Genomic DNA, 27,729 nt, shown 5'->3' on the forward strand with positions numbered 1-27,729 from the left:
CGCATCAAATGGTACACTCAGGGCCAATCACAGCACATGTGTTCCATGTGATAGATGTGACTTCTGTGAATGAATGGGTGTCATTCATAAAAATTATTGCTTATAATCATGATTATCGCTGTTCTAGGTAATCATAGTGAGGGAGAAAAAATTCTGTTCACCTCTTCCAAAGTAGTACAGTGTCACTATGATAACACTGCACTGGTCACACTATGTGTAAAAAAGGGAAAACTATTGTAAAGAAGGGAAAAAAAAACAAATTACTTTTACCTACTGTCACCAGCAAACCCTAATCACCACCACTGGTGACAGTATGTAAAACATAATATTGTGGAAAAGACACATTTTATTTAACCAGTACAGTACAGTACAGCGATTGCAAGGGTGATATCTTGGTCATCGCTGCACCAGAGAGATAATTTTTTTAGAGCTGGTTATGCTGAACAAACTAAAAGTAATCTGCTGGATTACTTTTTCAGGTGGCTGAATGGGGTAATTTTAGGATTTATTTTTTTTGCCTGTATAGCAGAAAATAAAAAACTCAGTGCTTAAATACTACTAAAATAAAGCTTGATCTGTCTCAAACTATGAAAAAAATTATTTGGGTTCAGTGTTGCATGACTGAGTAATGTGACAGCACTGAAATCTGAAAATTGGCCTGAGCAGGAAGGGGTTAAAAGTTTCTGGCATTGAGGTAGTTCAAGTGGAACTTTACCCATAACCACGTGATAAAAAATAATGTTGTTTAGCAAGGAACACACATTTCACATAATGCTACCAAAATTTGTGTGTGCTGTAAATTGGCCCTAGCATTGCTCCTGTTTGTTCTTGCTGGAGGCTGCCATTTTGTTAACGTCCATAGCCCCTGAACAGCAGTAAATCATAAAGTGGAAATCCATCAATTTAACAGTTTCAAAAAAAGTTACATTCCTGGAATGCTGGAATTGCTAACTGTCACATTTGCTTGTGTCCTCAACCAAACTGTCAAACCATCAAATGGCTGGTGTCATAACTGATCACATGTGCAGCACCATGGCAGTTGCAGATCAAACAGAAGTGACTTCCTTGGCTGTAAAGGACAATTACACTTTAAGGCTGTCAGCAGGTCGGCCTCTACAAATTCTCTTTAAGAAGCCCATTTTTTGGCAAATGTTTGAATGTAGGCCAGTGTCTGAGGACATTAATATCACACGTTTTCCCACTATAGCAAAATTTAGGTTGGAGCTGTAGTCTGTGTATTTATATATGCATGTGAAGAAAATTGGCTTAATGTAAATATCTTAGATATGTTGTACTGCTTTAGAATCCTTGCCTCTTTATTTATTATTTATTTGTACAAGGTGGCAACCATATTTGCACTCATACACAGGCTCTGCCTCCAGGTTGGGTCTTGCTGATCATTTTATCTTGCTGCAAGACTATCAGATGTACAGTTGTGCTCATAAGTTTACATACCCTGGCAGCATTTGATTTCTTGGCCATTTTTCAGAGAATATGAATAACACAAAAACATTTTTCACTCATGGTTAGTGTTTGGCTGTAGCCATTTATAATCAGTCAACTGTGTTTATGACCCTGATCAAAAGTTTTCATACCCTGGTGATTTTGGCCTAATAACATGCACACAAGTTGACACAAAGGAGTTTGAATGGCTATTAAAGGGAACCATCCTCTCCTGTGATCTGTTTGCTTGTAATTAGTGTGTGTGTGTGTGTGTGTGTGTGTGTGTGTGTGTGTATAAAAGGTCAATGAGTTTCTGGACTCCTGACAGACCCTTGTATCTTTCATCCAGTGCTGCACTGACATTTCTGGATTCTGAGTCATGTGGAACGCAAAAGATATGGATCTGCGGGAAAAGGTAGTTGAACTGTATGAAACAGGGGAGAGATAAAAAGATATACAAGGAATTGAGAATGCCAATCAGCAGTGTTCAGACTCTAATCAAGAAGTGGAAACTTAGGGGTTCTGTTGAAACCAAACCACGGTCAGGTAGACCAACTAAAATTTCAGCCAAAACTGCCAGCAAAATGATTCGGGATGCAAAGAAAAATCCACAAATAACTTCAGGTGAAATACAGGACTCTCTGAAAACATGTGGTGTGGCTGTTTCAAGATGCACAATAAGGAGGCACTTTAAGAAAGATGGGCTGCATGGTCGAGTCACCAGAAGAATGTCATTACTACGCAAATGCCACAAAGTATCCCACTTGCAAAACAGCACAGAGACAAGCCTCAAACCCTTTGGCACAAAGTCATTTGTAGTGATGAGACCAAAATTTAGCTTTTTGGCCACAACCATAAACATTACATTTGGAGAGGAGTCAACAAGGCCTATGATGAAAGGTACACCATTCCTAATGTGAAACACTGAGGTGGATCGCTGATGTTTTAGTAATGTGTGAGCTACAAAGGCACAGGAAATTTGGTCTGATGGCAAGATAAATGCAGTATGTTATCAAAAAATACTGGAGGAACATTTGCATTCATCGGTCAGGAAGCTGCGCATGGGATGTACTTGGACATTCCAACATGACAATGATCCAAAACACAAGGCCAAGTCGACCCGTCATTGGCTACAGCAGAATAAAGTGAAGGTTCTGGAGTGGCCACCTCAGTCTTCTGACCTCAATATCATTGAGCCACTCTGGGGAGATCTTAAACGTGCAGTTCATGTAAGACAGCCCAAGAATTTCCAAGAACTGGAAGCTTTTTGCCAAAAGGAATTGGCAACTTTACCATCTGACAAGATAAAGAGCCTCATCCACAAATACCACAAAAGACTTCAAGCTGCCATTGATGTTAAAGGGGGTAATACACTGCATTAGGAACGGGGGTATGTAAACATTTGATCAGGGTCATTTGGCTAGTTTCTGTTGTGATTATGAGTTAAAAGGAGTAAACACAGTTGATTGATGATAAATGGCTTCAACCAAACACTAACCATGAGTGAAAGAAAAAAAAGTTTGTGTTATTCGTATTCTCTGAAAAATGTTCAAGAAATCATAAATTCTGCCAGGGTATGTAAACTTAGGAGCACAACTGTATATGAACAGCCAGCCATAATCCAAGCATCACATTTACGTTTCAGGTTGCTGCAACACCATGCCTGCCATACACCCACATATGTACTGAGGCAGAATGTCTCAAAATTTAACAGATAAAGTATTAACAAAGTTCAAACAGACATGCTGCATCCCTCACCTTTAGAATATTCTATGTAATACAGCAGACACATGCTCAGAAAGTAGACATAATAACAGCACTAATTCTTTAGTGACTGAATGGAAGGAGACCCAAACACAATATTCTGACTTCACTGCAATGCTTTCCCAGTAAAGTGAAGACTAGTGAAGCAGGCATCACAGCTTCATATTATTAGCCTTGGTTTGCGTTGGTGATGGACGGTCAGATATTGATATTCGGATATTTTGGGCTGCTTATTGGGTAAAAAATATCTTCATAGTAGAGCAGTTCCTGACATTGGCCACATTGTTATATTGCGAATCCGGATTTTGTCTTTGTAAATTGTGAGATGGTTGGTTCATTGGCATCAATTCACTGATTTATAATGCATGTCATTTACCACAGTTGCAATGAGCGCTGACAACCATGCCCATTATGGCAAATAAACAGAATATAGAGAGCTTAAAGTGCATCTGGTCCAAATGCAAAATCCTATTTTAATTTCCACATTTAGTTTTTATTAGTTCTAGCCTACTTCTTTTTAATTAGAATAATTCCGAAGAGTGTAAACCTACTTTTTGAAGCATCTCACAGACTTGCTGCCTTTAAGTCAGTGACACCTACTCGCTGTACACTGTGAATATGCACTCCTCTGTGTCACAGAGCTGCCAAAAAGGCATTTCAGGAGGTACAATTTGTACAGGAAAACGCCACACCTGACATCACTGTTTGCTGCCACCAATGTAATATGGGATATGTAGTCCTTAGAAATCAAAAGGAAACCACACAAAGCAGCCGAGAAGGAATCCAGGAAGGTGTTGGAAGAGATGGCTGGCAGACAGGCAGCTCTGACAACCTGAAAATAACATTTTCATGTAAGCTTGTATTAGATTGTCCAAAATAACGTTTATTGGTATGGAAAGTGTATGCTATGGCTATAGAACTCCTGTAACCAGATATGTTGTGGTGAGTGGACTAACAGGAACTAAACAGCCATTTCTTTTAAACACAAAAACCTATCAAGCCCCCAATAAAAAGACACCATGAAGAATACATAGCTTGTTACAGTAGTTCCCTTCCACCCCACAGTAGTATGTTCACATCACCCCCCACAGTATTATCCTCTGCCCCCCTTTCCCATCACAGCCCCCCCCACATTAGTATGTTCTGCCCTCTCTCCCCACAGTAGAGTCCTCTGTCCCCCTCACATCACTTCCCCCCCACAGTAGTTCCTCTGCATCTTCTTTCACTAGTGTCCTCGGCCCCCCATAGCAGTGCCTGTACCTTTGCCCCTCTTCACATTACACTTTCCCCCTCAGCCCACCCCATTGTAGTGTCTTCTGCCCCCTTCCCTATCACGGTTCTTTGCCCATATGACAAACACACTGCGGTGTGTACTTGGTTCTTTCTTACCTTACAGTGGAAGTACAGCAGAGTGGAGAGCAGGAGGCAGCACAGTACTGGATGAAGAGTGAGAGCTGTCGGAATTAACTTTTCATGTTAATAAAACAGTGATTGGTTGCTAGGACCACTCAATGTCTTGACAGCCAATCGCGTGCTTGTTAATTTGAAAGATTGATTGAGGCAGCGGGGAAGGATCAACAAAGCAGGGACATGTTCACGGTCTACCTGTCTGCTGCCTGTGGCCAACGGCTTTGCGGACCCCGATATAGAGCACATTATCCAACGGTACTTTTTGGGCTAATAGTTTAATATACAGTGATTGTGTTCAATGGTTTATCCAGAACTGCTGTTTTGTAGTACAGATACAGCCAAAATACAGAACCATTTGTCTAACTATATACATCCAAAGCCTCTGTTTTGCACCAATACAGCCTGATTATAGACATTTATTTAACTGCCCATCAAGAAATAATGACTACATATAACAAACAAGTCTATAGTTGCTGGTTGATAGCCCAGATATTGCCTAACTATACCCTTAATCTAGAATCATTGGTGTGTAGCTCTGATAAAACTGGGTTAGTACCCTCTCATTGTCTGTGTAATATCACTGTGTGAGTAAAAAATATATCCAATTAAATATTTGTTTTTGTTGTGATGCTGCCTCAAGAAAAAGGAATAGGTGCAAATAATGTTGTGGTTTCTTTTGTTTTTTATTATTGTTTTTGAATAATCTTCACCTTGTTTTATGTTAAAGCCTCAACATAAAGACTCCCAGGAATTGACAGAACAAGAGGAAGCCAAGGAAGAAAGCACACCCAAAAATAGTTTTGAGGTTGAAAATCCTTCATCACAGCCACAATCAAATGCACTACAAGAGCTTATACCTCAGGGTCAGAGCAGCATGGCACTGGCAAGAGCTCAGTCTGGTAAGATTTTGTTAAGTAATGTCTCCTCCGAATTGTGCAGGGTAGCCGAGAGGTCTTCCATGTCCCTGAGCTCATTGACTGACTGACTGACTTTTGAAAACCAGACACTTCGAGGACGGGGTCACAGATCTCCAACAAATGGGGATGCATGCCTCTCACAAGGCTTTGCACCCTCCCCTCTCACACGGGACCACTTCTGGTCAAAATTTCCAGAGCTGTGCCGCCTACTTAAGTTTTCCATGTGCGAAGGAAAGAAAGCCTACCCTGCTCCTCTTTTGACCTGTAGACAATGCCATCTACTGCTTTGCTTATTGGCATGGTGGTACAAGCTCATGTGGAAGGCATGAATGAAAGGAGACCCCCCTTTTACTAAGGGGCAAATGGGCATGTGGTAGCAGCAAAGTTGTATATTGCCATTGTGACACCTGGAGAGACGGAGGAGATGGGCAGTGCTGGGTGGTCCATTGACAGTGCAGTGTGTGTGTCTGACCCCCATGTTGTTGTCATCTTAACACCACCTGCCACATGGGGGCGCTCTGCTTCTGACACAACTTTCTGCGCTTGAGCCCTCCTCACATCACCTGCCTCATCTGTGCTTCTGTATTCACACCACCTGCTGCACTTGTGCCCTGTTCTTACACCACCTACTGCACTGCCTTCTATCACCAGCCATAGCACCTGTTCTTTCTTTTTCACATCTCCCACTGCTCTTGCTTTCCCCTTACCTTAACACCCACCGCACCTGCAGATCTCTTACCTCAACACCTGCCCCACCTACCCATTTTGGCATCCCCCATGCCTGTATCAGAGACACTTTTGGTAGCAATAATAAAAATGTATTACAAACTAAACATTCTCTTTAAAACAGAACCTAAATTGCAACTATGGTCAAATTAGGAATGTAGAGTTGAAATCGCTATAGACCCTGTTCACACCTGGTCATAGCAGAAATGTGAATTTCTTAATGGTACCCCAAACACAGATCGTAGTCGCGTGTTGTGCCACGTTATGCAAAGCACGCTTGGCTCATGTTTAAAAGTTGGTACATGAGCTTCTTTAGCGTGTTTTTGTAGCAAAGGGAGACCCATTCAAATGAATAGTATAGCTCCAAAAACTTTCAAAATAAGCACTAAAAACATGACGCAGTAGCAACGCTCTAGTGTGAACTGGGCCTAAATCCAGACACATGCTTTGTCTCCTTTCTGATAGGCAAAGGGTAAGCTAATAAGCACAGTATCCCATCACCTTCATAAACCATGTCTATGTATAACCCCTTCAGTGACATCATGCTAATTGACAGCAGAATTATTTCCATAGCAGGCCAGCAAGGCTCCAGCTTCACAATGGAATTGTGCTACTTTGCATAGAGATGACATTCTATCACGAATGCTGGCATGCATCAGATATAAGAGTATCCCTGCACCTGTGCATGGCCGCTATGTATATTTGACAACACCTAAAAATTTGATTTCACTACCAAATTATTATTATTTTTTTTTAGGTGAAACAACATAGATTTAAACATTTCTTCTGGCTCTTGCAACTTTGTTTTGCAGTTGAGTAGAGAACATTATGTACACATCAACTATTTGACTCTGGAAAGTTTTCTGTTTAGCCAGTCTTGTGATTTGGAAGATACTAAGTTCTTATATCAGGTTTGCATTTTCCTGCATTTCCCGCTTGAGCAGAGTATGGTGATTTAGCAGGCATGCTTTCTAGATACCTCGAACAGTCTTCCAGGTTTGCAATAGGTTAATGTCTTTTACTGTACATGGTCACTTTTCTCCACATGTTATAGATCAGGTCTGAACTTGGAAAAAAATGGCTAATGGGTGAAGTAAGCATCGACAAATGTCTGTTGCAGAATCAATTTACAGAGTTTTAAAAGTACTGAATAACATACATTTGAGCTTGATGTGTCTCTCTTGCTCTATAGCTGCTGCAGTGTCTCGAAAGAAGAAGCGACGGATGGGAACATACAGCTTGGTGCCCAAGAAAAAGGCCAAAGTGCTGAAGCAACGATCAGTTCTGGAGATGTTTAGGAGCATGACCAATGCTTCCTCCAGTCCCAAGGTAAGGACTTCTCTACCCTTGTTAATGCTAGCCACATGCCCACTTCTCTAAAACTTTATCTGAAATCATTAAACACAATCAATTTTATTAGTAAAGTAGGCAAGTAAGTGGCAGAATTACTGCTCCCAAGAGTGTTCACCAAGGTCCTGTCTCCAGGGAGATATTCCTGTTTTATAGTACCTGGATGACTTCTGAGGAACCAATCGGCTTTGCTTCTGGAGAGACTGGAGAAATGTGGATGGATTTTGTATTGGCAGAAGTCTGCCTTAATCCCAGCCTAGGGGTTAGAATATCTGGGCCTGACCCTTTAAGGACTTAACTTGCTTAAGATGCTGACAAATCCCTTGATTCACCTTTGCATGGGTGTTCTGGGAAAGATGGTTGCCTCCTTCAAGGCAGTACCCTTATTCAAGGCACCTCCAACAGAATATCTTGGTGGCATGGGACATGAGGACATAGTCGTTGGATTCCCTGATGCAGTTGCTCCCCTGGCATCAGAATGTCTCCTGACTGGTGGATCTCCACACAAATGTTGTAGATGGGTAAATAGTTTCTTCCTCTTATTTTAAAGGTTCTTAATGAGCTTGATACATTGGGGTTGAGTTCTGGACTATATTTTTGTTCAGGGCACTTGGTCACCGCAAGAGAGGGTGTTACCCATTTACATCTTAGAATTGAGAACAATTTGTCTCACCCTACTACCATTGGTCAGTGCAGCTGAGGAGCCTTCTTGTGAGGGTTTGGCCAGACAATAACAAAGTGGTGAAGGCACCAGACGTAGCGTGAGCCAGAGGCATTCAAAGAGCTCTGCCAATATTGGGAACATCAGATGGTGATCTTCTGGCTTCCAGGTTTAATGCAAAGCTGGAAGGGATTGCCTCTAGGACCAGTGATAGCGTTTGTGATGGATTCTCTGGTGACACCGTGAAACCAGTTTCCCCAAATCTGTGCCTTACCATTATTGCAGCTAATACCTTATATGCTTCCCAGGATTTGAGTGGATGGAATTCTTAAGATTCTGATTGCCCTGGTCTGGCCCAGGAGAACTTGGTACTCCGACATTGTGAACTATTCAATATATCAAACCGACCTACTGATGCAAGGTTCAATCTTCCATGCTTCTTTACACTGGCTTTAACAGCATGGCTTTTGAAGCCAGGCCCTGAGGAAAAGGATTCTCTGATTCGGTCTTTCCTATCCTTCTGAAAGCTAGGAAAGCAACTTTCAGAAATATTTATAACAGGACTTGGAAGTCTTATTTTATTTTCATCCTTGCATCCTTTTGTGGGAGCCTTTGTGCTGGATACTGCATTCTACTGGTTAAGATCCTGTTTGACTCAGTAGGACCTCAGCTTGGTACTTTCTATATTGTACAAATCTCTGTTTGCACCCATTGGGATATTCCTTTAGTTCTTTATTTTTCTGGTTGCCATTACTTTGGCTCACAGTGTCTTAGAATTTGCTGTTCTTTGCTATAAGGAACTGTTCCTGCTGCTTCACTGTGACATGGTGGTTTATGGCCTCAGCTGACCTTTTTACCTTAGGCAGTGTCTTCATTCCATGTCAATTGGGGCATTGTGTTGCTGGCCTTTTGTCCTAAGGCTTCAGATGCCAGGGACAACTTTCTTCACACCTTGGAATTGGGTTAATGCTTTCAACTGTTACCTGAAGTTGACTGCTGCAATTGTCAGTAGAATTCCCTCTTTGTGCTACCTAAAAACCCAAAGACAGGCCATGCATGCTGTTAAATCTACATCTCCGGATGGATCTGTCAGTATATTTCTCAAGCTTATGATCTAAAAGGAAACGTTCTATAATTTTTCTAACCTGTTCTGATTTAGTTGTTTGGGGCTTGTTGCTATGTTGCCTTCCCCTCATATTGAGTGCTTTGGGATAGCCTTATAGTAATAGAGATGAAGATACCCTGTTTCCTGGGATGTACAATAAAGTAAATGGGATTTTTGTGTCCCCTAATTTACTCCAAGAAAGGGATTTTACAGGTAAACCAAAGATCCCTTTATTGCCCTTGGAGGTTAGCAGTGTGTTCCTTGCTGCCCAAGGTTTGCCAGCAGTTTTTAGATTCTGTGCCACCATCTATCATTTGGGAAATGTCTGCTACTTCTGGTTTTCACAACCAGCCCTTAGGTGACACACTGCTAAAATCTTGCTTATCCACAGGACAAGATCTAGCTGCCTGTTATATTGTTTACTGGTTGCTGGGGTGCCATTGTGCACGCATATTATCTAGCAAGATTTTAGCACTGTCAGCCCTACAGCCTTTTGGAAGGCATAATGTGTAGATTTGGGTAGAAAAAGGGCTACGTCGCATATGGCCAAAATGTTGGAGGTACTTTTAAACTAGGTGAAGTGGGGGAGGTATCGGAGGAAACTTTTCAGGCTAGTAAACGAAGGGCAGAAAGTGCAAATGTGGTCAGTTTAACAGGAGTACTTAAGATCAATACGTGTGGGCTGGCGGAATCTAACCACAGCCTGAGAACAAACGGGGATAAAATATTATGCGGCTGTACAAAACTAAAAGGCATGTTCGCTAATTCTAGGAGCCTGGTGATCAAAATGGAGGAACTAGACCTACTGCTGCATGAGGAGGATTTCAACTTTGTGGGCGTCACAGAGAGACCTTATTTGACAGTACATATGACTGGCTTGCGACTGTCCAGGGAGAGGGGTATCTATGTCAAGAGTGATTTACCGGTGAACACAAGGATTGACATTACTAATGGGGCAAAGGAGTGGTTGGAATTGATGTGAGCTTAAAGGGGAAGAGAGAAAAGAATAAATAATAGTGGGTATTTGCTACATGCCCCCTAGCCTGAAGGATGAAGATGAGACTGATATCCTTGCACAGTTAGAATTGGTGTTGAGGCAGGGCAATGTTGTCATAATGGGGACTTTAATTCTCCAAATGTTGACTGGACAGATAGAGCTGCTCCATCCGCTAAGGCTCAGGTTTTCATAAATGTCTTGAAGGACACTTTTATGTGTCAATTGGTGGATGCCCCAACTAGAAACAAGGCTCTTCTCGACCTACTAATTACTAACAACTTGGAGCAATAGCGGATGTGGAAGCAAGGGATAACTTGGTGATCACAGGGCAGTTACTTTGACTGTAAGACCCCTTTCACACTGGCAGTGCCCAGCCATTAGCGCTAAAGCTCTGCTTTTAGCGTGGTTTTAATTGCAATGGTCTGTGTGTTCCAATGGGCAATAAATATAAAAGAACTAAGGTTAAACCTGTGTGGCCTTTAAGAAATGTAAGCATGAGTGGACATAGTCAGCATTACAACGAATGTAATAATAAATGTAAGAGCACAATCATATATATATATATATATATATATATATATATATATATATATATATATATATATATATATATATATATATATATATATATATATATATTATATATATATATATAAAAAGCTAAGTTGGAGCATATTCCATAAAGGATAGTCAGGGAGAGGAGAGTTGGTTATAAGTGACAGGGAGAAGGCAAACGTATTAGGTAATCCTATTTTCCTTAGTATTCACTACCCAAGACAATAGCATTAGTGTACCCTAGTGGCTAATGGAAGCTAGTGGTCTTAAAAGACTATAAAAACTTAAAGGTTTTTTTTTTTTAAATGACAAGCATATCATCCTTACCTCCACTGTGCAGTTCCTTTTGCACAGTTGCACAGAGTGGCCCTGAACCTTGTCTTCTGGGGTTCCCCAGCGGCGCTCGCGGCTCCTCGCATCGGTAAACCCCCTGGGAGAAGCGCTCTCCCTGGGGGTTACCTTGCAGGCGCGCTCACCAGTCCTGCATTTGCATCCATAGACACTGAATGCCAGACTCGGTCCCGCCCCCTGGTACCCACATTATTGGATTTGATTGACAGCAGTGGAAGCCAATGACTGCGCTACTATCAATCTATCCAATCAAGCACCGAGAGGTACATTACGTCTCCGCTGAGTGAACGAATTGGCTCGGGTGAGTAAAATGGGGGGGCCTAGGGGGTCGGTCAGTGTCAGTCACACAAGTGTTTACAACCCCTTTTAATGTGGACAAATCACCAGGGATAGATGGATTACACCCGAGAGTCCTCAAAGAAGCCAGGTCATTGCGAGACCATTATTCCTAATCTTTAATGACATATTACTGACTGGAATGTTACCAGCGGACTGGGGGAGACCTAATGTGGTTCCAGTATTCAAAAAGGGCCTAGATGCATACCTGGTAACTACAGGCCAGTCAGACTTACCGTACATCAATATTTGTAAACCATTGGAGGGGATAATGGACCATATCCAAGACTTTCCTGATGAAATTAGTATCATTAGTAGTAACCAGACCAACATTCTTTGAGGATGTGAGCTGTAATCTGGATAGAGGAAGGCCTGCGGATGTAGTGTTATCACCAAAGCATTTGACACGGTACCCCATAAATGCCTAATTTACAAATTGAGGTCTGTTGGCATCACTGATAATATATGTACCTGGATGGAATATTGGTTATAGGAGCGAGTACAAAGGGTGGTAATGGCGATCTTCTGAATGGTCTGGAGTTGAGTGTGACAAATTCTATTTAACTTGTTGATAAACAATATAGAGGTTGGTATAAATAGTCCTGGTGTTTGCTGATGATTTGAAGAAAAGCAGGTCAATAACTTCATAACAGGATATTGAAACTACTGATCATCCTAACACAATCCACCTGGAGCGGTAACTTTCTTTCTTTCATTGAAACTTTTTGGGTGGAGCTCCCATTTAAACTGTGTAAGGGATTCTTTACTGTTGCAACAGCAAGGATGTAGAACTTCCTTCCACAATCGGCCATGTCAGCGGCGACAATTAATTTTTTTTTTTTTAGATAGGCATTTTAATGTAACTAATATACAAGGATATGGTAAGTGTTAGAGAGAGAAATGCATCTACACACCCACGCAGGGTGAACTGAATGGACTGATGTATTTATTCAAATTAACCAACTGTGTAATTGTAGAACATATGTGAGCTTTTAGGAAGGTAAATCGTAAACATTAAAAAAACAGGTGTTTAAAAACTAAAGTTAAATAAGTAAGCAAGTTAGGAGGGAGGGGGCAGAGACTAACTTACACATTTAGTCAGAGGTCTGCTTTAAGGACTTCCCAGTAGGCGATTTTCTTGTTCATCTGCCCTATCTGCATGCTCGTTTGTTCACAATACAATTTGTATATCCTCTTATAGAGTGACAAGGAGTCGGAAACCCCACATATAAATGGTGAGAACATGGAAATGGATTCTGATGAGGAGGACTCTGAGGACCCTGAAGAGGAGGATTACCACAGTGGCGAGCCAAGCATCTCTGAGCACCAGGATGATCTTCCAGCTCCATCTGAAGGCACACCAGAATCAGACACCCTAAAGAAGGTAAAGCTCTTCTAAGTGGCCGTAGATCTTTTATATTACTTAAAGGCTACTAGACCTTTTCTAGGTTGTATGCATTACATTTAATAAGACACTGCCACTGGTCTACTGTGGATTAGACCTTGGACAGGGCTATTTTTTTTTTTTTTTTGTTTAAACAAATCATTTCTGTAGAATATAGTAGTAATAGTGACATCTGCAGGTAAAACCGTGTACCACATTATTTTTACTACAAATAGAACAACTTAAAAGCCATATTTAATGTTATAACCATTGCCCAGAATACCTATGCACTATGCCTTGTTCTGCAACATAAGAGGCCCCATTTAAAACTTCTCCTAAAAGTTAGGAAAAAGCAGATGTGTTCATATGAACACATCTCTGTCGGGGTCTCTCCTGAAGTATCTTTCTTAATCTAATATATAAATATAGGGATCTTAACCACTTCAATACAGGGCATTTTCACCCCCTTCCTGCCCAGGCCAATTTTTTGTTTTTTTTGGCGCTGTCGCACTTTGAATGACAATTGCGCGGTCATGCAACACTGTACCCAAATGAAATTTTTATCATTTGTTTTTTTCCCACAAATGGAGCTTCTTTTTAGTAGTATTTGATCACCTCTGTGGTTCTTATTTTTTGTGCTATAAACAAAAGAAGAGTGATAAGTTTGAAAAAAACACAATATTTTTGACTTTTTGCTATAAATATCCCAATTTGTTTTTTTGTTTTGTTTTTTCCCTCTGTTTAGGCCGATATGTATTCTTCTCCATATTTTTAGTTAAAAAAAAATGCAAAAACTGTATATTGATTGGTTTGCACAAAAGTTATAGCATCTACAAAATAGGGGATAGATTTATGGCTTTTTTTTTATTTTTTTACTAGTAATGGCGGCAATCTGTGATTTTCTCCTATCACCTTCCAGGACGGCACATGAGAGATGATGGCTCCTCCCCACAGGAAACACAATCACTTGACCTTTTTTTATAAGACCCCACCCTTCCCCTTGATCCTCAGTATTGATTGTGTTTCTCCCGAACACAACGTCACGTTTGTTTTGTTTAAAAATCTAGAGACCGGGGCATCCTGTGGTCCTGACACTGACCAATAAGTGTCCTCGCTATAGAGTCACATGCATTCCAATGAATGGAGGTGGACAGGTGGACTGAAGGGAGTGCAGGAGCACACCAAACGCCTTGCTTGGTCACATACCTGTCCAGTCATTTGAGTCAAGGGAATGGACTTCCCTTAATCTAGTATCCTTGAGTGGGTTTATTTCTGTGTTTCACCATGACTATGGCAAACAAAAAGGGGACCCACAAGGGTTGTCCGTCAGGAGACCTTTTTTCTTTCTAAACCATTCTCCTGTACAGATTAGTGGCTTAAAACCAGATGTTTTCTTGGTTGATCAAAGTAGGTCTTTGTTTCACAGAGTAGGTCTTTGATTATCCTCTCATGTGCCTTCCTGGAAGGTGATAGGAGAAAACCTACGTTAGACTTACCGGTAACGGTATTTCTACGAACCTTCCAGGACGGCAGGCCTACTTCCCGCCCTATGTGGAGGGAAAAAAAGATAAGCTAAACGCTAGGTGGTAAGTACCTATAAAGAACAATGTCCCTTGTGAACCAGTTCAGGATTACTTTTATTCATACTGAGGATCAAGGGGGAAGGGTGGGATCTTATAAAAAAGGTCAAGTGATTGTGTTTCCTGTGGAGAGGAGCCCTCATCTCTCATGTGCCGTCCTGGAAGGTTCGTAGAAATACCGTTACCGGTAAGTCTAACGTAGTTATTTTTTTTTTATCGTGACTGTGATGTTGCAGTGGACATATCAGACACTATTTTGGGACCATTCACATTTATACAGCGATCAGTGCTATGAAAATGCACTGACTACTGTATAAATGTGACTGGCAGAGAAGGGGTTAACACTAGGGGGCGATCAAGGGGTTAATTGTGTTTCCTAGGGAGTGATTCTAACTGTAGGGGGAGGGGACTTGCAAGGGGAGGAGACCAATCGGTGTTCCTCTGTACTGGGAACACACATCGGTCTTTTCTCACCTGACAAGACGTGGATCTGTGTGTTTACCGGTAATTGCAGGTGCCCGGCGGACATTGTGGAAGCCCAGGTAGTCATATGATGCCCACCCAGGATGGGAGATCCCTCCTGTGGATGTCATTTGACAATGGGTTGGTAGGAAAGTGGTAAATATGTGGGAATGGCTAAACTGAGAACAGCTCTTACAAGGTACCTCGGGCCTTTATTAGGGCAGGGCTAGACAATTCTCAGTCGTTGTGACTACTAAAAGAAAACCTGTCGTGGCTGAGACATTTAGAGTCGAGTACTGCAGACTCTGCTCAGGCATAGCCTGACGCATGTAGGGGACTGCCGAGGGTGTTGGATGAGTGTAGAGGAGTCCGCTGTGTTGGGATATGCCCGCCACTCATCTGAGACCCCGACTGGTGAGGGTGGCAAGAGGTGCAGAGCTTGCTGGTGTCCTGTGTGGGGGTGGAGCCATAGCTACATCTGGCATAAAAAAGGCTTGTATGCTGTGTGCCATCTGGGGCTTTATACAGCCTGATCCCCTGTTCAGTGTTATACCTAGAGCACAATTTAGAGGTGCAATATCCATCCGTCGCTACAGTGTTATTCCCAATGTCCACTGTTTTATATATCCAGAGCTACAGTGTTCTATCAAATAATAATAGTTTTAGGTATCCAGTACTGTTCTATTGTCCAATTATCCTTCAGTCAGCCTGCTGGTTTTATTTAAAACAGTTTGTTCTCTTTGGGTTGTTTTTTATTTTTTATTTAAATGGGCTGTGTGGTCACCATTAACTGACTTTTTGACTTATTTAGCTTTTTCGTCTTGTTTTCTTTAATGCGTATCAACGTATGTAAAAACAAATCATGATGCACATGTGTGTAATTTCTATCTATCTATCTATCTATCTATCTATCTATCTATCTATCTATCTATCTATCTATCTAATAGATATATGTGTGTGTGTGTGTCTATAAATATATAGTGACAAGAAAAAGTATGTGAACCCACTGGAATTAACTGGTTCGGTTCTCTGCAGTAATTTGTCATAAAATGTGATCTGATCCTCATCTAAGTCACTCACAGCAATAGACAAACGCAAAATGCTAAGGCCGATGACAACCAATTTTAATTTCTCGTGTCTTTATTGAACACACTCATTACACATTCACAGTGCAGAAAGAAAAAGGTAAGTGAACCCTTGGAGTTAATAGCTGCTCAAACCTCTTTTAGTAGCAATGACTTTAAGCAAGCACTTTTGGTAGCTCTGAATCAGACATGCATGATTTTCAGATGGAATATTCCTCTTTACAAAACTGCTTTAGCTCAGACACATTTGTAGGATGTCTTGTGTGAACTGTGAACTTCTTTTTCTGAAGCCAGTCTGGGGGGGATTTTCTTTGATGCTCAGGGTCATTGTCCTGCTGCACCCCCAACTACTATTAAGCGTCAGCTGGCAGACAACCACCCTGACAATATCTTTTACTGTCGAATATTTTGATAAACTTGAGTATTCATTTTCCCCTCAATATCTGTTCAGGCCGGGCAGGGAAGCATGCCCAAATCATGATGATCCCTCCACCATACCTCACCATTGGAATGATGTTTTGATGTCGGTATGCTGTGCACTTTTTGCGCCATACATAGTGCTGAGTATTCTTCCCGGACAATTTAACTTTTGTTTCATCAGTCCACAAAACATTTTCCCAGTAGCATTCTGCTTTGCCATGGTGCTCTTTGGCAAAATTCGGGCATACAGCAATGTGTTTTTTCGGAGAGCAGCGGCTCTGTGGTGTTCTGCCATGGACACCCTGCCAGTGTTGCCAACCTACCAGATTGAAATTTACTGGCGCAGCCACGTTTTTACTGGCATTTCACAAAAGTTACTAAATTACATTTTTAGGTGCAAATTTCAGTATTTAGGCTACAAACAAGTACACTAGGCAAATAGCAATGTGATTTAAGGTAGATATTAAGGTTAAAAAACATATTTCGGTTATTTTCGATATAATAAGGGCAAATTATTTAGTCACATCACCCCCTGCCTCCATCCCCCTCTGCCACCAACACCCCCTGCCTTCACCCCCCTCTGCGTTGCCACAATCTCCCCCTGCCTCCAATCTCCCTCAGGCCCCCTGCCTCCAATTACCCCCTGCCTCCATCGTCTCCTGCCTCCACCCCCCTCTGCGGTGCCACCAACAACCCCTGTCTCCATCGCCCACCCTCTGCGGTGCCACCATCACCCCCTGCCTCCACCCCCCTCTGCGGTGCCACTGCAGCCACCATCCCCCCCCTGCCTCCAATCACAGTTCCAAACCGAACCGATCTCGGCTATTTTTACTGGCACATTCCCGCAATCACGGACATTTTACGAACAGGGGAAAAAAGTGCCCGTTTTTACGAACTGTCCGTAAAAATACGGACGGTTGGCAACACTGCACCCTGCTATGGTAGACTCATGAATAGGGATGTTTGCCAGTTCCAATGATGTCTTCAAGCCTTTAACTTGCTCATGTGTTTTTCTTTGATCATTGCCCACATCTAGGGACAGTAGTCACAGTACTAAACTGTCTCCATCTATAGACTAGTTGTCTGTCGACTAGATGCCTAAATACTTTGAAATTGCTTTGTATTCCTTTTCAGCCTTATGAAAATCAACTACTTTTGATTTGTGTGTCTTCAGAGAGCTCCTTTTTGCAAAACATGGTTCATATCAGCTGATATTTCTTATGAACCGCAATCTTAAAATGTTTGCATTTCTTTTACCAAAGTAGCTCAAAACCAACCCCATTTCATTAATTGGACTCCAGGCGTGCAATCTGCTGACCCCAGTTAGCATTTGTTAAAGTGATTCGTCTATGGGGTTACTTATTAGAATTGTTTGTGTTATCAGCTGAAGCACACTGTGTTTGTCTATTGTGACTTAAGCTGGCCATACATTATACAATTTTCTCATTCAATTTCCTTTACATTTATCTTTAACTTTGTAGTGCAAGGACCTGCCTGATTGCATACAACTGAAAGTATTTAAATTTGACCTCCATATTAATATGGTCTTGGTAAATCAAGGAAAATTTTATTTTGTATGGGGTAAGACTTGGCAAAGAAATTAGTGAAGCGTGTCAACCATGCTCCCGTCTGTGCTGTCATGATGCTGTAACCTCGAGGGTTTTTCATGTTGGTTGTTTTTATACCAATAAAGCAATTTTCCTTATATTTGGAGTGCGGTCAGTCATTTTGTCTCCTGCATCAGTTACCCAGATCACGGACTGGACATGCAGCTGATTATTAAGGAAGGTATTACCGTCACCTAGATTAGTGTTATCCCTAATTGTTGTTTATGGCCAGCCTTAGGCAGGCCATAGACGATGCAAATTTCTAATTTGCACAATTCCATAATTAACACAGACAGTCCTGACCAGGGTATCCCTCCTGCTGGGCAATTGTCTGCTCCCAGCTAGGGTGGTCGGGGGAAGCCATCACCACTGGGAGGAGACAGTTATTGCTAGCGGATTTAGCAGCCGCTATCGATCATCCTGAGTGAATCTGGAACGGTGGTTGTACCCATGTTGATCAATCGACTTAGTAGCCTGCCAACACACGGTTTGAATCTCAGCCGATTTCTGCTGGACCTGCCGAGATTCGAACAGTCTATGGCCAGCTTTAGGTGAGGATCAGATCACATTTTATGGCAAATTAGAGCAGAAAAACTGTCAATTGCAAGGTTGTTCACATACTTTTTCTCGCCTCTGTGTGTGAAGGTGTGTATGTGTATATATAATAATTGTTTTTAAACTGTGTATGATGCAGGTGGATGATTTGGAATCGGATGGTGATGAAGAGGCAGAATCTTTGGAGTCACAAGAAGAGGAAGATGGGAATGAATCAGATTTAGTAAGTGTTATAAAGGAAATTTTTGCTCGAGTCACTTCAGGTATGGCATGTAATAGTTTGTTATTCCTGCACCAAAAACGGAAGTTGCCCACCTCCTCCCCAGGAATGTAATCATATTGCCCCGTTTCTGGTTTGTCTCTTTGAGCTCTTGTAGTTTCCTTTTGATTGAATACTGAAATTACCCGGTTTCCAAATAAAATAAGCATGATATTCTTATTGTGGTTCATTATTTAGATTCGATCATCTGAGTGTGCATTTGTGCTGGAATGGGCTTTCTGTGCCCCAGTTGGTCATTAATATCGAGAGGAATTAGGCTGGGAATAATTGTATTATATGGACACTATATATAATGGGTTTCGTTTTTCATAATGAATCTTGATGATTGGACAAGCCAACACTGATATATGTAAGGAAATCAAGAGATTTTCTTTGCACTTTTTACTGTGCAGCCTTAGAACCTGCAGTTATAATAGAAGCACATTAAAGGTTAATTCTAACTTACTCCGTGTTTTCAAATCAAACAAACATGGCAGTGTAGATAATGCTATATTCGTTAATAGTAATGGTCATTTCTTGGTTATGAAGTTAAACACATGCATCATTTTTTGCCTTTAATAGGGTCTGTACACCTATTTTTGGGGGGGGGGGGGTTGCAGATCATGTGACCACTGTGATTGTTTATCACAGTGGTCACATGAATACCAACAGTTAGTGGGGACTGAGAGCTGTCACACCTTGGTGGCAGAATAAATTAACTTCCGTGGACACGCATGGGAGTTGAATAATTTCAACCAGCCAATGAGCAGGTCCAAAGACCTGACAGCTAGGAAAAGCTGGGGAGAAAATGTCAGCGACAGCAAGGGGCAGCAAGTATTCATAGACTTTAGTTTTGCTTTAATATAAATAATCTTTTTGTTTTATCAGTGGGTGTTAATAATTAAAATCCCTTATTTCTAATCATAAAATGTAAAAGTATTTGTATAAAGAGGAAGACCTATTTGCTCATTCAAAGGTGTTCTGTTTCTTCTTTAGTAGTTCTGCACATTGATTTTGCCTCATTGGCCTCCTCTCATAGTAGTTAGATCTGACCTTACTGAAAACAATGGGAGCTTTAAAACCAAAGCTTACCATACGCTAATAGCCTGTGGGCTGAATAAAAAAAAAACATACATTCCCAATCCACACTAAACAGTGTGAATGAACAAATCTCCTACCAAGGCTAATACATTCTGGCTGCCAAAATGCAGTGGGCGGAGACTGCAACTGATTGGCTGCAGAAGACACTATTTGGCAGAGAATTTTCTGCCCTGCTCCAGGTGTTTTTTTCTGATTTAAAGGATGCTGGGTGGTAGGGTGCAGCTCACCAAGAGGCTGAGACAGGGGCTTGTGGGCCGATCCCAACGCCATTGTAACGATCTTGCCTGGGCCTGGACCAGCTCTGTAATGTCAGCAGACATGTCTGCTGAAAATGGGTCACAGGAGTGCAGAACAAAACTGCACTACTGTGATCCATAGGAGAAGCACAGCCAAACAAGCTTTGGCTGTACTTCTTTAAATATTTTTGGAGTGTCTATCCTGGAGTAACTATGGAAGCTAGTTCACGTCAAATTTTCTGATCTGTGTACTTGTTCATAAAGTAATAAAACATCTGGATTACCATGAATGTGATGGAGAGGTCAGCCTCCAAATTTCTCTTTGCACAGGTTTTCTTTAGGATGGCCCTGAAGGCTGATCCTTCCTCTTTTGTTACAGAGCTCAGAGTCCAGTCTTCGGAAGAAAAGCCAGGCAAAGCACAAAGGGAGTGCTGAGACCCCATGGATGAAAGCTGAAAAGACAAGGAGACCGAGGATCAAAGCAAAGGCCAAATCAGGTAAAGATGTCTGTGGTATTGAGTGTAATGTCAGCATAATTTACACATATTTGTCTCTGAAAGGGCAATTGGAAAATTCTGCAGACAGCAAGGTCTTGACCATCATGGTGGTTGGCAATTTTAAAGATTTATGCCTTCTAGGTTTACATTCCGCAGTTAGGATAAGGCAGGGGGGCCCAACCCTTCTTGTTCCTTTCAAAATCTAAACAAAGTGGGCATTATAAACTACTGAGATAATAGGACCCTGAAAATAGGATGAACAAATAGGATGAGGTACCAAAGCAGGAGGAAAAAGTATTAAAGGTTTAAGTACCGTATTTATCGGTGTATAACACGCACCCTAACTTTAAGAGGGCAGTATCAGGAAAAAATACTGCCACAGCCCCCTGCGTATAACACGCAGGCACAGTTTACCCTCTATTTTCAGGGTAAAAATGTGAGTGTTATACGCCAATAAATACAGTAATCAAATACGTCCCATTTTCACTGTTGTGGCTGAGAACCCTGGATATTACTATCTTGGTAAGGTTGGAATCCAGCCCAACTGTTTCTCTTTTATATCAACAAAGGTGAATCGTTGCTGAACAGTTGTCAGAATGTGGGCAAATCTCTGCAATCTGACAGGCTGTTGCGACGGTTCCCCTTAAATTTGATGCTTCACTCATGACAACTGTGTATATGTGGTGTTCATGTAATGAAGGAGGAATGAAAAACATTCAACCAAATTGTGCCCTGGGATAGAATGGTGATGACCTTAGAAGTGTCAATGTCAGCGGAGTGTGTCATATAGAGGCTTCAGAGGATGAGTGATGAATGAGTGCGCACCCTGAAGCCTTCTGTAGTTCTAGCTGTTCTGAGCCTGGCAGAATTGCAGTGCTAGCATATGTGGCATGCATGTTATCTTACACAACAGGACACACATCATCCAGTCCCTAACTTTTTTCTATTGTTTGATGACAGTTCATTATGATTATAACTATTATTGTATTTACACCATCATATGCAGTAGCTCATTTAAAAGCAGGGTATACAGTAAAGGTTAGAATTTTTAATTCACAGGGTAAACTATTGACTCTGCTCCCATTTTTTGGATTCTACAATCTAGGAGCCTTCCAACTCGCTGCTTTTGCATTCTGGGTTTGATGGTGCCCTTCTATCAAGCAGTCCTATATGCCCAATTCCACTTCAAACCGTTGCACCCCAACACTGACTTTGTGGAACAAGAGAGTACAGTCTTGGATTCGCCCAGTCACTGGACACCCTGACCATGTTGTCTCACGCCAGGTGGCTCACTAATCCAGCCATGCATTTGGGGAAATCCTTTCTTCCATTGGTCTGGAGGGTTTTCACAACAAACCCTATTCTGACAACCTTTGGAGGAGTCCTAGGCACCCGTTCAGTGCAGTCCCGGTCACTGGAGTCAGCTCATCTCCCAATAAACATCCTCGAGCCTCGGGCGATTTCAGTTCACTGTTCATCCTTTTGATTGCACCTCCAGTGGCATTAATTCAGTGAGGTACCAAAGGTCTTTGTTTGTAAATGGAGAACATAAATTGTTGACTCCTGGCCTCCAAATTAATCGAACACTTTGAGGGATCCTCTAGCCTTTATCAGTAGATGCTCTGGTGACTTCATGGGATCATTGCAACCTGATCTACACCTTTCCTCCTATGAAGCTCCTTACTGGTCTGCTCTGCCGAATCAAGATAGAGGGAGTCCTTATGATTCTCATTGCACCGATTTGGCACAGGCAGATATAATACTCTGACTTCTTCAGACTCCTGACAATACTTACCCTTGGCTCTTCTACATCACCTAGATCCTTTGTCACAAGGACCGGTTTACCACCTTGCATCACAGTATCTGGCATTAACTGCATGTGTATAAAGCGCAAGGTCCTAAGAGATAGGAGCCCATCCAATTCTGTTATCCATATGCTTTAAATGTTATAAAATCCACCTTTTGCAAGGCCTGCCATTGCATTTGGACAACATATTTTGGACACATGGATTCCGGTAGGGTGTCTAAAGTGGTGAATTTATCAAGTAGAGACGTTAGTCTAGGCGCTAAGAGTTCTTGGTAACCGGAGTAAAATTTGATAGGGATACCATCCAGCCCGGGGGCCTTATCTGATTGCATGTGTCCAAGAGCAGTCTGAACTTTCTCCAGCGTGAGATCTTTAACTTAGTCCCATCTTTATCCTCCCAGAACATTTGATTGAATACGGTCTAAAAATTCATCCCGGTCAGTGATCTCGTTGATTACTTTAGAGGAATAAAGGGTCTTATAAAAATTGGTGAAAACCTAAGATTAATAAGAGTCCGTGTCATTAGCAACTCTCCCTCAGCATTCCTAATCATTCCTATACGAGTAGCTGCAAACTGCCCCCTTGCTAACCACGCCAGCAACCTTCTGTTTTTGTCACTATATTCAAATACCCGCTGGGCTGTACTAAGTAATGATTTTTGGGTCTGCTCAATTTGAAAAACTGATGGTTCCTGGAGAGAAGCTGTACTCGTTTCAGTCCGCTGGTGGTTTGTGAGTTCTAGAACAAATGCAGCGGTCTGCCTGGAGGTGGCCTTACTGGGATCACTTAAAGAATTAGGTAATCTGATATACAAAGAGTCAAAGGCCTACCCATTCCTTCCACTTCCTACTAGCGTGACATTGAGGGTGTGGATAGTTGCCAGGGCTCGGTTTACCAAGCCTGATCACTGGTCTCCTTATCAACTTCTGTGGGGTAATCCCTCCTTTCCACACATCCTGATGCTTCCTGACCCACAGGTCTGGGCTAGATTTGGTGTTCAGAGACTGAGGAACGTTTTTGTCCGTTGGTACTTTATCAGATAATTTTGGATTTCCTCGCTGGATGTACTTGCGTTACCTCCAACTGCAACATGTTATACGTTCCCAATTTCCGAACCGCCCTACACTGGGGGCTGACCGTATAGAGGAGCTTTTGGCGCAGGAGTCTTTGATTAAGCCCTTATCCACACTCTATCTGGCTCTTCTCAGTGTGCAGTCACTTAAGATAGGCTTTGGGAACAGCGGCACATATTTCCTGCATTCAATAGTAAATATGGGAAGACTGCTTTGAGGATAGCTCCAGGCTGATGATGGCCTCTAAAGACAAATTAATTCAAACTAAATTTCTCCATAGAGTGTACTTCACGCCACAGAGATTGCACAGAATCTATCTGCAGTGTTCCTCTGACTTTACTAGATGTCATACAAATGAGGGTACTTACTATCATATGTTTTGGACATGCCCACAGGTAGCACAGTTTTGTACGGCGGTTCTTGATCCCATCAACTCCTGTCCACAGCTGTCTCTCCCTTGTAAACCTGAATTAGCACTGCTGGGTATCCATTATGATGATCAAAGACCTAGATATACCAAGCAGTTGATTTCCTATTTACTACATTATGCAAAAAAGGAAATACTCTAAGTGGGCATCCCCCTCCCCGCTTATGCTATCCTACTGGGAATCGATTGTCAACAGAGTTCTACCAATGTACAAATTGACGTATTTTAATAAAAACTTCCCCAGAAATATGAAAAAATGTGGCAGCCATGGGTGGATTGTACATGACCTTGTCCCTAGGAGACGACCTTGCTCTTAATTTCCCTTCGGGATGGTGATTGATAACTATGAGTTCCTTCTGGTTATTGGGCAATGTACTGACACGTCCTGATTGTCGGGATGACTCCTTCTTTACCTTGATAACGGTAACCTTGTATACCTGCTGTTTATGTTTTACACATCTTTTTAAAAAAATAACAATTCTGTTTTTTTTTTTTGCTCACAGATTGTTCGCAAAATATATTGTTTTGATAGCTGGATTTTTCATTGCACCACCATACTTTATCAAAAGCCTGTACCTTAAGGCCTCATACTCTCCTAAAAGCCTTTCTCCCTGGCAACAGCGTTTTGGCCGGAAAAAACACCCGACGTTTGTAAAAATGTGAAATGCGTTAAGGCATGTTTACAGCCATCCAGCACTTGGATGTTAATTTTATCGGACAGAATAATCATTTACTCTGGCCAATGGCATTGGGTTTGTTTCTTCCTCTTAAAGCCCCTGCCACTAAACGCTGCTAAAAGTCTGCACACGCGCGCACACACACACACACCCAACAACATGCTTTCCTGAACACTGTGACTGTCAATTACTAAAGATTCACTCCAATTATGGTGGCTGCCCAGGTAGAGAGACTGTCAATGTATTACACCATATCTGGCCAATGCCTCTGGAAACTGCAAATCACTGACTTAGACACCACTACTCCAGTGATTTCTACTTGCTTCCAGGTCCTGTGATGAGCATCCCCCTGCAATATTCTGAACACAGAAGGGCACCATTCAGAGAATGTGTTTCATTTTCTGAATGAATTAATGAAACACGTTCACTGATTGGAAAAGGTTAAAGGGGCAATGATGTCACACTCTCCACCACATCCAATTGGAAAGCACTTTGCATTCATTTGGAAAATGCAAATCATTACCTCAATGGCACCAGTGCCAAGATCCTGATGACCTGAGTTTAGAATGCAGCAGGCTAGTCACTCAGAACCCCGGTGAAATGAAGATCACTGAAGTAGAGGTATCCAATTCAGGGATTTCCAGGGGCATCCAATGTAGACCAATGTAGCTATGTATAAAACCTCAACACTTGGAATTCATCTTTAAATTATATTATTCAAGGTGAAGTGACAGGTCATATTTACATGGCATCTTCTGAACAGTGCAACTCTCACTTACAGGAAGCCATTCTATATCAGTGAGGTTTTTATTTTGGTTTTATTTATTCATTATATTTATGATACGTTGATTTTTTTAGTTTTATTATGTGATATGACAGTCCACTACCTGGTACGGTACTGTAGAATAGACTTGTGCAGTAAGACAGTGTTCATTGTAGACATTGTGTCTCTGTCCTCTCTGCAATTAATGACGTTTTGGTGACAATAGGCTGCTAGGAATTTGTCCTAAATCTAATAAGCCCCATTACAGTATATGTGTTTAACTGTACTTTACTGACTCTAATTTTTCTGCCATATAGTGGGTGATAACGAGGGTCAAGAGACCAGCGCTGAATATACAGAGGTGTCATTGGATTCTCTGGACCTACGAGTAAAAGAAATCTTATCACCTCAAAAAGGTGAGGAAATAACCGGGTCTTAAAGCTTTTTCCTTTTTCTCTAAGTGTTGCTAAACCCACAACAGTAAAATCCGTCTATACATGCAGTAAAACATGCTTGTTATACTCAAACTGGAACCTAAGGGGTTAATCCTCCACATTGTGGAAAAAGGCTGTTTGATCCTGTCTTCTCTGATTCTCCCCTCCTTCCACTGTCCCCTAATAGTTTAATGATAGCACAGAGTTTATGGAGTCAGGCTGCACATGCTGAATTTGGTGTGTATTGCTAGAGAGGTTTTTTTTAACTTGTGAAGATGCATGTGATCAGCACAGGGCTAATCAGAACTGTCCAGACAGAGTCAGGGGTCTTGCAGTCTCATAGTAAAGTCAAAACTCCTCCTACAAGCTTTAACCAGTGCTCGGCTGGACACTGATAGAAGTGACAGTATTGCTGTAACTGCTTATGAGAAAAGGTATTCAGCAGTTTATATTTACTAAAATAATTGCATTTCCATGTTTTGTGTACTGTGGGAGACCAGATATAGTGAATGCAGGGTCCTGGGTTTACTAACACTTTAAAGTGATTGTAAAGCTTTGATTATTTAAAAAAAAAAAAATGTCATACTTGCCTCCACTGTGCAGTTCGTTTTGCAAAGAGTGGCCCCTGATCCTCGACTTCTGGGGTCCCTCGGTTGCTCTCGCTGCTCCTCCCAGCATCAGATAACCCCCTAGAAGAAGCGCTCTCCCATGGGGGGTTGCCTTGCGGGCGTGCTCCTGAGTCATTTATTTAGCGTCCATAGCTGCCGAATGTATGACTCGCGCCAGCATCATTGGATTTGATTGACAGCAGCAGGAGCCAATGGTTGCGCTGCTATCAATATCAATCTATCCAATCACGAGCCGGGACCCCGTGGAGAGAGGGACAGCGCATTCTCCGCCGAGGGAAATTCGGGGCTCGGGGTAAGTAAAACAGGGGGGCTGGGACTTCCAGGTGTTTTTTTCACCTTAACGCATAGGATGCATTAAAGTGAAAAAACATGAGGGATTACAACCCCTTTAAGTGTTGCAAAGACAGTTATGTCTACCTAGAATTGACTAAATCAACCTGAAATTGTTAAGAGAACAAAAATCAATCCTCTCTAGGTCAGCTACTTTATATCCATTGGGTATAGGAAACTTTATTGCAGATCATAACCTGCTTCTGTACTGTTGATATGTGTGGGCATAGGGGTATGTAATGACATTGCAGTATACCTGTTAAAATTCTTTGTAAATTTGTACTAAGATGTTCTGTCTTTAGCATAACCATGTGATCAGTCCCAACGTAATAAGAAGCGTTTTATTCTTGGTATTTGCATGTGTAAACCAGAAACAAACTAGAACTGCAGAACACATGAGAAATGAGCATGGGATGTTAAATATCGCATGCAAAAGCAGCCCTGTAATTGGACCTCAGACATCTGGTAGAGCAAGTGAATTGCAGTGCAGGGGAACAATAATTTTGGGAGATCCTATCTAAGAATAGTGTTTTTTTTAATATATATATATATATATATATATATATATATATATATATATATATATATATATATATATATATGTGTGTGTGTATGTTTGCTTGCTTCATATTTAAAAAATAAATAAAAATCTTTTATTACCATAGAATTATGTAATAGTTGTACAACTCCAATTTTAAAAAAGTTGACACTCTGTATAAAATCTACATAAAAATAGAATGTGGTGGTTTAAAAATCTTCTAAAGTAACATGACTGGGTATAAAAAGAG

The 27,729-nt window shown here is 41.6% G+C and overlaps 1 protein-coding gene across 13 annotated transcripts in view; it reads left to right on the forward strand.

Annotated features, from left to right (window-relative positions):
- EHMT1 (euchromatic histone lysine methyltransferase 1) overlaps nt 1–27,729 on the forward strand; it is a 146,832-nt gene that overhangs the window by 60,305 nt on the left and 58,798 nt on the right. For all 13 annotated transcript variants that reach the window (XM_040324199.1, XM_040324200.1, XM_040324208.1 and 10 more), the window contains exons 4-9: nt 5,345–5,516; nt 7,453–7,589; nt 12,817–12,999; nt 18,848–18,931; nt 20,684–20,801; nt 25,866–25,964. In XM_040324199.1, coding sequence (XP_040180133.1) covers nt 5,345–5,516; nt 7,453–7,589; nt 12,817–12,999; nt 18,848–18,931; nt 20,684–20,801; nt 25,866–25,964 — 793 coding nt within the window. The remainder of the gene's footprint in view (nt 1–5,344; nt 5,517–7,452; nt 7,590–12,816; nt 13,000–18,847; nt 18,932–20,683; nt 20,802–25,865; nt 25,965–27,729) is intronic.

The sequence above is a fragment of the Rana temporaria genome, chromosome 9 (genome assembly GCF_905171775.1).
Source record: "Rana temporaria chromosome 9, aRanTem1.1, whole genome shotgun sequence".
Taxonomy (NCBI): Eukaryota; Metazoa; Chordata; class Amphibia; order Anura; family Ranidae; genus Rana; species Rana temporaria.